The sequence below is a fragment of the Hyla sarda genome, chromosome 5, assembly GCF_029499605.1.
Source record: "Hyla sarda isolate aHylSar1 chromosome 5, aHylSar1.hap1, whole genome shotgun sequence".
Taxonomy (NCBI): domain Eukaryota; kingdom Metazoa; phylum Chordata; class Amphibia; order Anura; family Hylidae; genus Hyla; species Hyla sarda.
The window spans coordinates 186264399-186278586 of NC_079193.1; the positions used below are offsets into that span (position 1 = coordinate 186264399).

A 14188-nucleotide genomic window follows, 5' to 3' on the forward strand; every position below is an offset into this window, starting at 1 on the left:
AGAACAGCAGCAGTGACGTCTCTAAGCTCCGCCCATGCTCCAAGCCAGGCCGGAGCTGAAGCTACCAGAGAAGATTACCAAAGAACGACTGAACGGAATGGGACAAGGTAAGTACCCTTGTCATCAGTGTCACCTGCACTACCTGTCTGTACTGGTAATATCTCACTGAGAGAGCTGGAGTCCTGTCCTGGAGATGAAGCAAAAAAGCGAATACTGGGATGATAAGGGAATTCTAAACTGCAGTAAACATTGAGCTACTAGATTCATATGTTCTTATTTCCATACAAATTAGTGTTCATCGTAAGGAATAAAACAAGCTCATAACTGGCACACAGCAGGGTAATAGAAACTTTGCAATCTGTTTTATCAATCCAGCTTTCTACTTAATCATAAATTCTACAAATTGGAAGGTTTAAGGATATCTTTTCATTATTATTCAATATTTCCAAAGAAAGTGGATTCATTTCTGAAATGTTTATGAAATGTATTGGGGGCATTTCAATAGTTTTGTGTATAAACATTAGTTTCTTAATAAATCAACCCCATCAATCTGCACTCAAATATCCCATAACAAAAATTTGAATTTTAGAAATGTTTGCTAATGTGTTAAAAAGTTAAAACTATTTAGACTGGATATAAATACTCTCAGATTGTAAGAAACAAGATTCTCTGGTCTGATGAAACCAAGATTAAACTTTCTAGCCTCAATTCTAAGCATCATTCCTAGAGTTCCTAGAAGAAACCAGGTCTTGCTCATTACCTGCCCAATTCTATCCCTAAAGTGAAGCATGGCGGTGGCAGCATCATTCTGTGGGGTGTTTTCAGTGGCTTGGACAGGAAGACCGGTCAGGTTTGAGGGAAAGCTGAATGGAGCAAAGTACAGAGATATTCTTAATGACATCCTAATCTAGAATGTTTTGGGTAGTAATATATGCTATTACTGATGAGAAATAACCCTTTAAGGACCACAGGTTTTTTCCTTTTTGCACTTTTGTATTTTCCACCTCACCTTCTAAAAATGAGAACGCTTTTAATTTTGCACATACAGACCGATTTGAGGCCTTGTTTTTTGTGTCACAAATTGTACTTTGTGATGACATCAATCATAATACCACAAAATTTGCAGCGAAACCAGAAAAAAATATTTGTGGCACAAAATTGGAAAAAAAAACACAACATTTGGTAACTTTTGGGGGCTTCCAATTCTACGCAGTGCACTTTTCGGTAAAAATGACACCATATCTTTATTCTGTAGGGCCATACGGTTACAAGGATAACAAATATTTTTATTTTTTAAATTTTAGTTACATTTTTATTTTATTTTACTACTTTAAAAAAAATTATAACTCCCTGCACCAAAATTGGTATGTGTAAAATTGTCATGTTCTGACCCCTCTAGCTTTTACATTTTTCCATATAAGGGACTGTATGAGGGCTCCTTTTTTGCACCGGGAGCTGAAGTTTTTACCGGGTGCCATTTTTGTTTTCATAGCTTTTCATACATTTTTATAGGGTATACAAAGTGACCAAAAATACGCAATTTTGGACTTAAATGGGAAAAGGGGGGTGATTAAAACTCATTACTGAAGGGGTTAAATCACATTTATTAACTTTAAAAAAAAAACTTTTTTTTACACTTTTTTTTAGTCCCCATAGGGGACTATTACATGCAATTCTTTAATTGCATTTACTGATCAATGCTATGCCATAGCATAGATCAATGTTATCGGTGCTCTGCTGCTCCAGCCTGCATGGCAGGCTTGGAGCAACAGAACACCGATCGGACAGCAAGGAGGAAAGTAAGCACCCTCCCACTGTCCTCTCAGCTGTTCAGGACGTCTCGTTTTCACATCGGTGGTCCCGAACAGCCCGCTGAGCTATTCAGCAAGTGTTTTCTCCTGTCTAAAGGGTTAATACTGGACATCAGCCCGATTGACGATGTACGGTATTAGCTGTGGGTTCTAGCAACCGATAGGTCTCCAGCACGCTCAGCTCCTGAGCACACTTTACATAACAGGAGCCGGCCACAGAATACATCCGTGGTCACTAAGGGGTTAAATACCTTTTGTGATATGCAGGAATGTGGAAATCCTATCGACCGGCACCCAAAACATGCAGTACCGGGTCATGAATTTCTCTGGCACTGCGCCCTGCTTCGGGCAAGCAGAACCGGACGGAAAGCCTAGCGGTGCTCAGGGTGTATGGAGCGGACTTCTCACTGAGCGGCCCCCAGCTGATTCCTGTAGCTGGGGGGTGCTGCTAATAGCCAGCATGCGGCGATCACCGCGGCTGACTATTAAGTTAACCCAATTAGATGGCCATTTTGACAGTGTCTAAAGGAATCTTACAACCATCTCTGGTGGTCTAGTGGGGTGGATGGTCCCCCCTCTGTGCAAGGTAGCCATGGGGCTTACCTCTGCATCCATGGCTGCCGTGGATCTGCATTTGATTGAGCCTGCCTGGCGCAAGCTCAACCAAATGAGCACCGATCACACAAATCAATAGAGTTCTATGGAACTTCAATGATCTTTATGAGGAATTGATTAGAGATGAGCGAACTTACAGTAAATTCGATTTGTCACGAACTTCTCGGCTCGGCAGTTGATGACTTATCCTGCGTAAATTAGTTCAGCGTTCAGGTGCTCCGGTGGGCTGGAAAAGGTGGATACATTCCTAGGAAAGAGTCTCCTAGGACTGTATCCACCTTTTTCAGCCCACTGGAGCACCTGAAAGCTGAACTAATTTATGCAGGAAAAGTCATCAACTGCCGAGCCGAGAAGTTCGTGACAAATCGAATTTATTGTAAGTTCACTCATCTCTAGAATCAATCTAATGATTCCTTCATAAAGTCCCCTTAGGTATGAAGAAAAACAAAAAGAAGTTAATAAAAGTTTAAAAAACACATTAACCTTCTATATTAAAAGTTTACATCACCACCTCCTTTCCCATTTTCCATATAAAAACATGTAAGCATAATAAAAATAAACATATTCATATTGGCACGTGTGTAATTGTTCAAAACATTGAACTATAACATTATATATCCCATACAGTCAATGGCGTTAATGTAAAAAAATAGCAAACCACAGAAGTGCGTTTTTTTTATAACATCATATCCCAGAAAACAATAAAGTCAAAATCTATCAAAAAGTCTGATCAATACCAAAATGGTACCATTACAAACAGCAGAATACGGCACAAATAATTTGTCCTCACACGGCCCAGTATAGGGAAAAATAATGTTATAGGGTTCACAAAATGGCAATTTAAAAAAAAATTAATTCTAAAAAAAATTTAGAATTTTTTTAAATCCGTAAATCCTGATTGACACCAAACAAATTTAGCACTGCTGAAATAACTTTAGTTTGACCACATGGAGAATGGCGTAAAAATTTGCTAAAAAATGTCAAACATTCTGCTTTCACATTCTCATTATGGGACATGGAGTGGGGACTGATGGGGGAGAGTTAACTTATATTTTGTTAATTTTAGCCACAATATAACGTGAAAAAAGTGCATTGCGGGGACTACCACTGTACCCAAGTGATAAGCTGCAAGCGTGCCCTGGCAGATATAGCCAGACTCATGTCTCTACAGCCATGATGAAGAATAACCCTTATCCTGGCAGTTTAATCTCAATAGCAACTGTAGTATCTTAGAAGTTAGATGAAGAGAAGGGGAGTTCCCTTTGTCAGCCCACTAGCACCCATCTCATGTGAGCACAGGATGCTGATGGGCTGTCCAGTCAGCCCCAGAACTAAATAGGACAAAATAGGACAAAATAGGACAAAATAGGACAAAATAGGACAAAATAGGACAAAATAGGACAAAATAACTAGAACACGCCTATTTTTACATAGTCAAGGTAAACTCTTACTAAGTCACCTGCCTTCACTTGTAACATCCCCTTTTTCTCAGTCGCATAGCTTAAAGGGGTACTCCAGTGAAAACCATTTTTTTTAAATCAACTGGTGCCAGAAAGATAAACCGCTTTGTAAATTACTTCTATTTAAAAATTTTAAGTCTTCCAGTACTTAGCAGAGAGCACTGTGATCAGACAGAAAAGAAATTCAAAAAGAAAAGAACTTCCTGTGAAGCATACAGCAGCTGATAAGTACTGGAAGAATTAAGATTTTTAAATAGAAGTAATTTACAAATCTGTTTAACTTTCTGGCACCAGTTGATTTAAAAAAAAATAAATAAATAAAGTTTTTTTACCGGAGTACACCTTTAATGTTTTTTTCTTGTGCTGTTCCAAAAATCTGCTGATTTGTTTTAGGGATGTTTTTCTATTACCATTTCTCTGTCAGTTACACTTCTATTCTTCCCTAAAAATACAGGCCAAAATACTGTGTGTGACCCCAGCCTTGGGCTGTATGCAAGTTATTGACAGGTGACTGTCTCTTAGAAAAGTGGGGTCACCCCTTTCAGGGCATTATATATGTTTGTAGTCAGGGTGAGGAGAGTGTAAGTTCCTTAAGGGCAGATTTTTTTTTTTTACCCATTAAAATTAAGCAATAAAGCAATCATCAAGCTATAAAAAGACTGAAGTGAGCACCAACGCACGATGGTAGCACAAAAAGTATAATGCAACAATTGTAAGTTACTACATTTATTTATTAGAAACAAAAAGCTAAGGCTAGGTTCACATGGCCGTTCTCTCACATGGCCGTACTCTTCCGTCATTGTTGCTAAATTAACCATACTAACAAAATTATGCAAACTGATGCAAAGTGATGCCAGTAAGTGGTCTCCTGTTGCATCAGTTTTTAATCTGTTTGTATCCTTTATTGGTTGCTCACACTTCTTCTGAGCATGCTCAGAAGTAAGAATGGATCAAAAACGGATTGAAAAAACAGATGCAAATGGTTGACATTACAGGCTCATTGATATGCATAGATTTCAATGTTAAATTTCATATCTGTTTCAAAACCATTATTTTTGACGAAGAAAAAAAATACTGCATGCAACGTCTTTTCTCTGCTAAAAATATTGGAATAGGAACCAAACGAGTGCAAACGGGTGACTAAGGACTGTAAAAAAAATCACATTGACATCAATGGAATCTATTTACAGCAGTTTGCAAAAGGCTTGAACGCATTTAAGACAAGACATGAATTAATAGGGACCGATGTTAATGTGAACGAGCCCTTAGAAGGACTATTAAAGTCTGCCAAGTGAATATGTTTAGAACATCTAAAGCATTGGTATTTTGATAAGTATCTCTGTTTCTCTCCCTACCACAAGGCTAATTGTTCAGACAACATTTGTGGCTAATTTGACTGTCCATAGAAATAAATAATATCAGGCATGTTGGATTTGTTCTTTGAGTGGTTCAATGTTGTTGCATCTGATTACACATCATTTATTATGGTTATTTGGTGGAATTTTTTCATATGCTGTGATTAAAGTATTCAACAAGATAAAAGGACTACATAACTGCAATTCCTACATTTATCTATCCCAGGCTGTTTTCCACCACCTGTATTGCCTGGCTGCAGAAGAGTAAGATCATATTCTGCTCCCTTACTGTTGAGCCTCTCAGCTTTGTTCCTAGTTACAAGTCCTTCAATCCTCTGATGTTTTTCCCCTTCTTTAAGGATCAAAAAGAGTTAAAAGGTTGTTTAGCACTATAGTTTTTCTCTCCCAGGTTGGTTTAAAAATAACAAGTCTACTATTTGCCCAGATTCATCTGCTGCCACCTTGATGGTCCCTGGTCTGTGCTGTCCAGCATTTTTCACTTTCCACTTGCAGGAAAAGACTGCCTCAGCTAGACAGTATAAAGGTGAGTGGGCAGGTGAGTACGGTATATATTTTTTTTATTTTTAAACCAGCCTTGGACAAAAAATTAAGAATCTTGTGCTGGACTAACCCTTTATCTTCAATTTTGGCCATTAATCTTATACAATGCTGTGATCAGTACTGGGTAGTGTACCTTATTGTAGTTTAAAAAAAGGAAAGTTCTCACTCTGTCAAACCAAAAAAAATTAACAGAAGGAGACAGACAGTCCAATCAGCTCACCCCGCCCGGACAGATGGAGCACGGACTGCTAGCGCTGGACAACGCCGAATGTAAGAAATGGAGAATGGAGTCCAGCTCAGTTGCAAATAAAATCCAATTTATTGGCGGACAAATGAAGGAACACAAGGCGTTACGCGTTTCAAGCGCTAAAAGCACTCTTAATCAGTGCTTTTAGTGCTTGAAACGCGTAACCCCTTGTGTTCCTGCATTTGTCTGCTAATAAATTGGATTTTATTTGCAACTGAGCTGGACTCCATTCTCAATTTCCTACAAAAAATATTAACAAATTCAATTAAATTTACAAAAAAACATGAGAAAAAAAAAAAACCACTGTGTTCACAGGCATATAGCTGATCAGACGTACACAATGTACAGAACCAGAAGTCTTGTCTCTGTACACTGTATAGTGGCCATGAAGTGTTACTGCAGCTCTGCTGCCACGGATTTGATTGGGTAACATATCAGTCACTATACAATGTATTCCGGCTCTCCGGTGCTGTACCTTGCCTGAAAAGCTGTGATGGGAGGGCTGGATTTCAGCTCCCTGCCTATCAGCTATTTATGGGCTATCCTGTAGATAGACTATTGGAAAACCCCTTTAAGGCCAAAACATTGCCAATGTTTTTAAGTACCAGTAGTTAATCAAGCTAATATATAATGTAAGGACCCATTCATGTGGCAGAATGTCCACCTGAATCGTTCTTTAGGATATTCAGCTGTACTGAGCACACTGCAGAATTTCCACGGTTACAATTCTGCCACGGAAATTTAAATACCGGAGTCCATTCTGAGATGCACAGCCAATAATGGAGTCAGTTGATGTCTGCGCGGTCCTAGTGCTGCCTGATTCAGTGAGCGCCTGCTGCACACGGAATGTCTGCCAAAATTTCGCCGCACAGACATAAGTTTGAGCCAACTGGTTTATCTGCTTCTGGACACCTTTTAGGTCTACCTTTCATGAATGGCATATCCAATCAAAAATATTTTCTGATATGATATGGATACACTTGACAAGACAACACTAGTAAAGTCTATGACATAGAAGTAGAAATCTCCAAAAAGAGTGTCCAATAGGTTTAAAAGCTCTGACGTATCTGGAAAGCAGTGGTAACCCAATATCACAGACTTGTCATGTTCTCATGTGTCTAAGACATAGGAAGGAATCTCTCATATTGACTAAACAACAAGTTTCCATAATTAAATTCACAAAAAGTTTAATGCCAAATAAATTGCACTCATTGACAACAAGTCAGCATCTTTAAAATCGAAAATTGGCAAAACTGGCACAGTATAGTATTTTGAGTACTATTCAAAGTATCGCATGACCCAAACAAGTTTCTATGCCTCAGTCTTTTGTTATGCCTAATGCACATTATGATGATGGCTTGCAATCTGCTACTAAAGTGTCACAGACCATAACTTGTTTCACGCTAGCTACCAAATTGCTTTCATATGGTAATAGAACTGGTCACCCTTGATTGATGGCAGGATGAGCAAACTAAACTGCACTGCTAAGCTATGAAAACAAAGACATACTCATACAGCAATGTCAAGACAATGGAGCAAGGCAAAACTTTCCTCTCTAAAAGACCTTTAGAATTCAGACAGCATTGCTGTGCTGCTGCTTACGTAACAAAGTCTGCAGCCGCCAGTTCACTGCACATAGCCAAACTGCCTTACAGAACAGTAAGTGGTAAGATTATGTAATATAACTGTACCATGACACATTATTTACATAGAGATGTTAGTGGACAGGCTATGCTTTCTGTAAGAGCAATGTTTCCAGGCGATAAAGAATTCACAGTCAATAAGCTCATAAAGCATGCAGTTTTGTTAATGCCAAAAATATCAAAACAGGAAAATATTTTCTCCTGAGAATCAACTGCAAAAGTAGATTCTTACCCGTTTGTGATTGCACAATGTTTCTTTAGATAAAGAATCATTTTGTTATTTAAACCAGTGCATGATAGGAAACAGTATCATGTCAAACTGTGCTCTGCAAAATATTTGTGTTCTTTTGGATTTCCTTCTTTAGAAATTAAATGACTGCTCCATGTAAAATATTGGCAGGCATAGGGATCTGCTGATTCAAAATAAAGAATAGCAGAGAGCAGAAAAGGCAACAGGCCCTGGGCAATGTTACACAAGGGGCAACTGCTCTGAAAAGGAGGCAGATAAAAATGCAATAATGCAGGAGAATATGTACTGTTTTCACAAAACTGTAAGTAGACATGATTGTGATACAACTCATATACATAATGTATGAGAGAGTGCATGAGCACATGTATATAATAAAAAAGGGGATGTATGGAATTAGAAATACACGGCACCACTCTTGTCCATAAGTGGGTATCTGGAATAAAACTGTGCCTAAAGGCAATCTAACACCTGGTTCACCCAGACTTTACTTAAAGAGTACCTGTCATGATCTTGTTAAATTTTATAATCCTCCCAGTTCACTGCTCCAATCATGATAAACCACCCCCTGCCTTAATTTTTTCTGTTCTGTCTCAGTCAGATTCACAGACTGGGAAGGGGCTTTACCCAGCAGACGTGACATCATCTGAAGCCATACAGGGGAAAACTTCCTCCCCCACTCTGCAACACACAGTCCAGAGCAGTTCTGTGTGAGATGAGCTATGATTGGCTAAGGCTGCACACACACACCCCTCAGCACCCCAGACTGCATTTCCGGATTTTGGACTTCTGCGAGGCCAGCAGGAATCCAAAGTTTGTGCAAGAAATGGGGGAAACGTGCTCTGGACAAGTAGGGAGACACCCAGTGGCAGCTTTTTAAACACCAACAAAACATAGAAAAATTCATTTATTTTAAACAAAGTACATTAGAAAGATTTTTTTATTTACCATAAGGAGTGCAATAGCAAAAATTAGTTTTAACAACAGTGCCCATTTAATACACAGTGTTATAGTGCGGGTGAACCGGATAAAAATGATGCATTACTCACCAGGATCTGTGGTCTGGTTCCAGGTGCTGTATTATGGTCCATTGCTTACATGTTAATTAACCCCCTTTGTGCAATGGAAGCTGGAGCCGTGTTCAAAGCTTCTTTACCGCCTGCCCACTCACCTTGCGTCCACATAGATAAAGACTTTTTGGAGCAGAGGGTGACAGAGGCGGGAAAGCTAAGAACACCAGCTTTTGCCTAAATTGTGCAAAGGGAATTAACATTTAAGCAACAAATCCTAGAACAGCGTGTAATTCCTGAACCGGACCACCGGTCTGATTAATACATCATTTTAATCTGGTTCACCCGTAATTTAACATTGTGGTATTGGGTTTAAGGCAGGGGAACCAGGTGTCAGATTAATTTTAACAAAGGAAATAAGTGCTGTGTTCCTTTTTTCAATCCACCCTACACAGAAAAATCTCTAAGAGGCAGTCACCCTAAATTGGATTAAAAATTGGTCTTCCAAAGAGGTGGTACTCTACAGCAACATGGCCAGTAAACAAAGACAATGTTGGAATTAAAATCTAGCAAAGAAAATCTTGTCTAGATAAAGGTTAAGTTTTTTGGAGAGGTCTCACTATACAACATTTTCAAGAAGAACAGTAAGGATAGGAAGGAAAAGAATTTTTCAGAATATAAAAAGAATTACTTTGTTAAAAAGCTCTTACAGCTTGCATCCACATTGAAACCAGCTGTTCTAGCTCCATCTTGGCTTGGTTTGACAATTCCAGAATACGTTCCCTATTTTCATGGCTTGTATAGGCAGAGTCCGTGAAATCCTCTGTATGTTCCAAGATAACTTCTAACATAGTGGATAGATTCTCTTTGGATAGAAAATATAGGTTGTCTCTAAGTCCTTCAACTTTTCCCTAGAAGGAAAAAAAATAGACACTGTAAACATACAAGTGAGACATTTCCATTATCTTTTTTAGGGGTTATAGGGCAAATAAAACTTATCCCCTATCCACAGTGCTCTCTGGAACAGTCCAAAGTAGGAGATTCGCTATAGGGATTTTCTCCTGCTCTGGACAGTTTCTGACACGGACAGAAGTGGCAGCAGAAAGCACTGTGGTCAGACTGGAAAGAACTATACAACTTCCTATGAAGAATGCAGCAGCTGAAAGGATTAAGATTTTTAAATGGACATAATAATAAGTCAGATTCATATATGTTTCAATTTTAGAGATGGAATTTACCACTATGTGCTTCGGTTGGCACTGAGTTATATGCCCAAATTGACTTTTTCCATTTATTTAATTAAAAAGTACAGCATGTGATCTGTATCTAATAAGAAAAATTGTAACTGCACAGATTGCTATGAGCTTTAAAAACAAGCCATTTTTTAAAGCAAGTAGCAGTAACCAGGTGCCACCAGTTTACACTAAGCAGCCGCGGCTTTCAGCTGTGTACTTTGCATTTACTTATGTTGCTGCGGCTGTGCAGAAGAGTTGATCTTTAGGAGTGCTTGGTGCCGGCATCCTATTGCCTGCCTATCCTGTGGATAGGCTATAAATGGGTATTTCCTGGAAAACCCCTTTAACTAACTAATTATTTCAATTGGAAATTATGTAAAGTAATGCTCTGAGACAGCATTACAGTAACATCGAAAAATCAACTCCTCTGTGCATGGAAATCCTGAAATTGCTTTTACTGTTATAAACGCATTGTTTTATGTAGTAATCACAAGATCTGCCAAAACAGTTTGTTGATAGAAGCCCCAAAGCAAGAACAATATTAACACACTGCAAAAGGGGACACAGTAGGAAAAAATATATATTATATCACTATTTAATAGCACTTTATATACAGTACTATAGGTAATGAACTCTTGGAGATGAACTGGTGACATGTCGTCCTGCATGCTTCACTTCTTGGTCAGCCGCTGATCATGGAGCGCATCCATGAGATAAGCCGGGAGTGAAGAGTGCTATAACCCACGACTGCAGTGCGTCTCAGGATTGAGACCCAATGTAATCTAAACGTTTGACACTCAAAAAGTCTTATTAAATAATATTTTAACCCCTTCCCGACCCATGACATACATGTACATAATGACCAGGAAGGATTTCCTGATCTATGACATACATTTATGTCATGCTACTCGCGGCATCCCGCCGGACAAGGTAAAATGGTGGCTATCACTACTAGCCAGCCATCTTGCCTCGGGACCTCAAATTTGACTAGCTGATGGCAGCGTTTTGCACATAAAAATCCATTGCAGTGCGGTGCTCTGCTAGGAGTGCCCAGTGTTCCTTACCTGTCCCACCTTCCCCCGGTGTCCCTTACCTGTCCAGAGCTGCTGACGCGGTGCCCGCCTGCATGCTTCACTTCCAGGTGAAGCAGGTGCAGTAATTTTTATTTTTTGTAAAGGAGCTGTTTAATTGTACAACAGCTCCCCCTAGTGTCATGAGGCTTGAGAATGGTGTTGTGAGAACACCGAAACGTTGCACCTTATGTTCATGGAATAAATCACCTTCACTTTGGATACTTCAGTGCGCTGCGGTGGCCTTTGTTTGTCTGGATTTGCTGTTGGACCCTGTGATCATGGCCCCATAGAGCAGCTTGCACCTACTATTGCCTATAAATTATATATATATATATATATATATATATATATATATATATATATATATACACACACACACACACACACACACACACACACACACAGTGGCGTACTAAGGGGGGGGGGGGGTGTCTTTCCGCCCAGGGTGCCGCTCAAGGGGGGAGCCAGGGGAGGACTGACCCGCCGCCACCACTACTGAGGATCCGGGACACTCGTCCCAGATCCCCAGCAGACAGCGGTGCCTTCTCCTGTATGCGCGATACACGCACATACAGGAGAAGGTGTCCCCTCTGTGTGAGCCGCATCTGAAGCTCAAACAGAGGAGACGTGACCTCCGCCCCCCACGCAGTACAGGCGCTGGTGACGTCACTCATCCGGCGCCTGTACTGTGGAGGGGAGAAGACGCGGCCCTGCAGCTGAGGAGATCGCTGCGTGGGATATCAGGTGAGCATCCTTTTTTATTTTTTCTTCTCAACTCTGCCTATATCTATGGGGAGGGGGGTTACTCTACATATACCTATGGGGAAGAGGGGGGGGGGGTTACTCTACATATACCTATGGGGAAGGGGAGGGGGAGGGGGGGTTACTCTACATATACCCATGGGGAAGGGGGGTTACTCTACATATACCTATGGGGAAGGTGAGGGGGGGGGGGGTTTACTCAACATATACCTATGGGGAAGAGGGGGGGGGGAGGTGTAGCTGCATGTACATATGGGAAAGAGGGGGGTGTAACTGCATATACCTATGGGAAAGGGGGGGGTGTAACTGCATATACCTATGGGAAAGGGGGGGGCTGTAACTGCATATACCTATGGGAAAGGGTGGTGTAACTGCATATACCTATGGGAAAGGTGGGGTGTAACTGCATATAACTATGGGAAAGGGTGGTGTAACTGCATATACCTATGGGAAAGGGGGGGTGTAACTGCATATACCTATGGGAAAGGGGGGGTGTAACTGCATATACCTATGGGAAAGGGGGGGGGTGTAACTGCATATACCTATGGGAAAGGGGGGATCATGTAACTGCATATACCTATGGGAAAGAGGGGGGGATGTAACTGCATATACCTATGGGAAAGAGGGGTGGGGTGTAACTGCATATACCTATGGGAAAGAGGGGGGGTGTACCTGCTTATACCTATGAGAAAGAGGGGGGGGGAAGGTAACTCTGCCTATACCAATTGGGAAGGGGAATCTGCCTATAATTATGGGAAAAAGGGGTTTAACTCTGGCTATACCTATGGGAAACAGGTGGAGTTTTTTTTTTTTTTTTTTTAACCCTGCCTATACTTACGGGGAAAGGGGGTGGGGGGACTCTGCTGCCTATACCTAAGGAGAAAGGGGGGTTAACTCTGTTCCTATACCTATTGGGAAGGAGGTTTAACTCTGCTGCCTATACCTACAGGGAAGGGGGACTACCTAACTTTATACCTGGATGCCTAACTACTTACCTACATACCCAGCTACCTAACTATATACATACCTGGCCTTCATACATGGCTGCCTAACTACCTAGCTAGCCCCCTACCTACCTAACCTGTCACCTACCTACATATCTGGCTTCCTGATCTACCTACCTAGTTACCTATTTACCTGGCTGCCTACCTACCTGCCTGTTTACTGTGCAGGACACCAAGGAGGGCATTATTACAGTTTGTGGGCCTATAGATGTTAAGATTTTGTAGAGGAGGGGAGGGCACTGGAAAAATGCAGAGTCTGACATGTTCTTTCTGCAGATGTTAAGAGATCCACATGGCGGTCTTATCCAGACGTAGAAGAAAAGGAAAGAGGACGCCGCTGATCAGAAAATACGTAATTGTGAGTCCCAAAATGTAACTTCAATCACTTATATGGTATATACATCCTGTGTACAGCTGATATCTACCGCCATATGGTCCTGTATATAATCACTTATACAGATCCTGTATAGTATAGTATAGTGGTCTGTGTATAATGGTTTTATTCAGTACAGTATGGCGGTATTATCCAGTTATTGTGTGATGGTATATATTTACTCCTTGTATACCAGTATTATTGGTCATGGAAATTTACCTATGTTAAAGTGTTTCTTATATATATAAATTTTAGTTTATTGTGTGTGGGATTTAGGTGGAATAGGGGCGTGGCAGAAGATTGGCGAGCTGCAGAGCCTAGTAGGGCCCCTTGCTTTTTTTCTGGTCCGTGGGCCCTGAGTGATGTCAGTCCGCTCCTGGGAGGGGGTCTAATTAAGAGGGGGGGGGGGGGGGGTGCCAAACAAAGCTTCCGCCCCAGGTGCCAATTGCTCTAGGTACGTGTGTGTGTGTGTGTGTGTGTGTGTATGTGTGTGTTTCTGTGGAAAATTTGCCTTCTTATGTTGTAAAAAGTAATGTAACACCTACAATCCTCCTAGGAAAATAATCTCATACAATTCATATACTAAGTGACAAAACAACTCACAGTATATGCACCCATAATTGTCACCACAAAAATGACTACCATCAATTCCAAAAGAGAAAAATTTGATAACAACTGGACAGACAACCCCTAACCAATAAAATACATATACCTCAAAACATGCATGGGATCCCAGGTAACATCAACCATAATAGTGGAGTATGCCAAATAACAAGGATACCTCCTCCATAC

General features: G+C 40.6%; 1 protein-coding gene across 2 annotated transcripts in view; it reads right to left on the reverse strand.

Moving 5' to 3' along the window:
• The window catches only part of CTNNAL1 (catenin alpha like 1), a 229331-nt gene that overhangs the window by 75807 nt on the left and 139336 nt on the right, over window positions 1–14188 (reverse strand). For both annotated transcript variants that reach the window (XM_056520912.1, XM_056520913.1), the window contains exon 7: window positions 9660–9860. In XM_056520912.1, the coding sequence (XP_056376887.1) occupies window positions 9660–9860 (201 nt within the window). The remainder of the gene's footprint in view (window positions 1–9659; window positions 9861–14188) is intronic.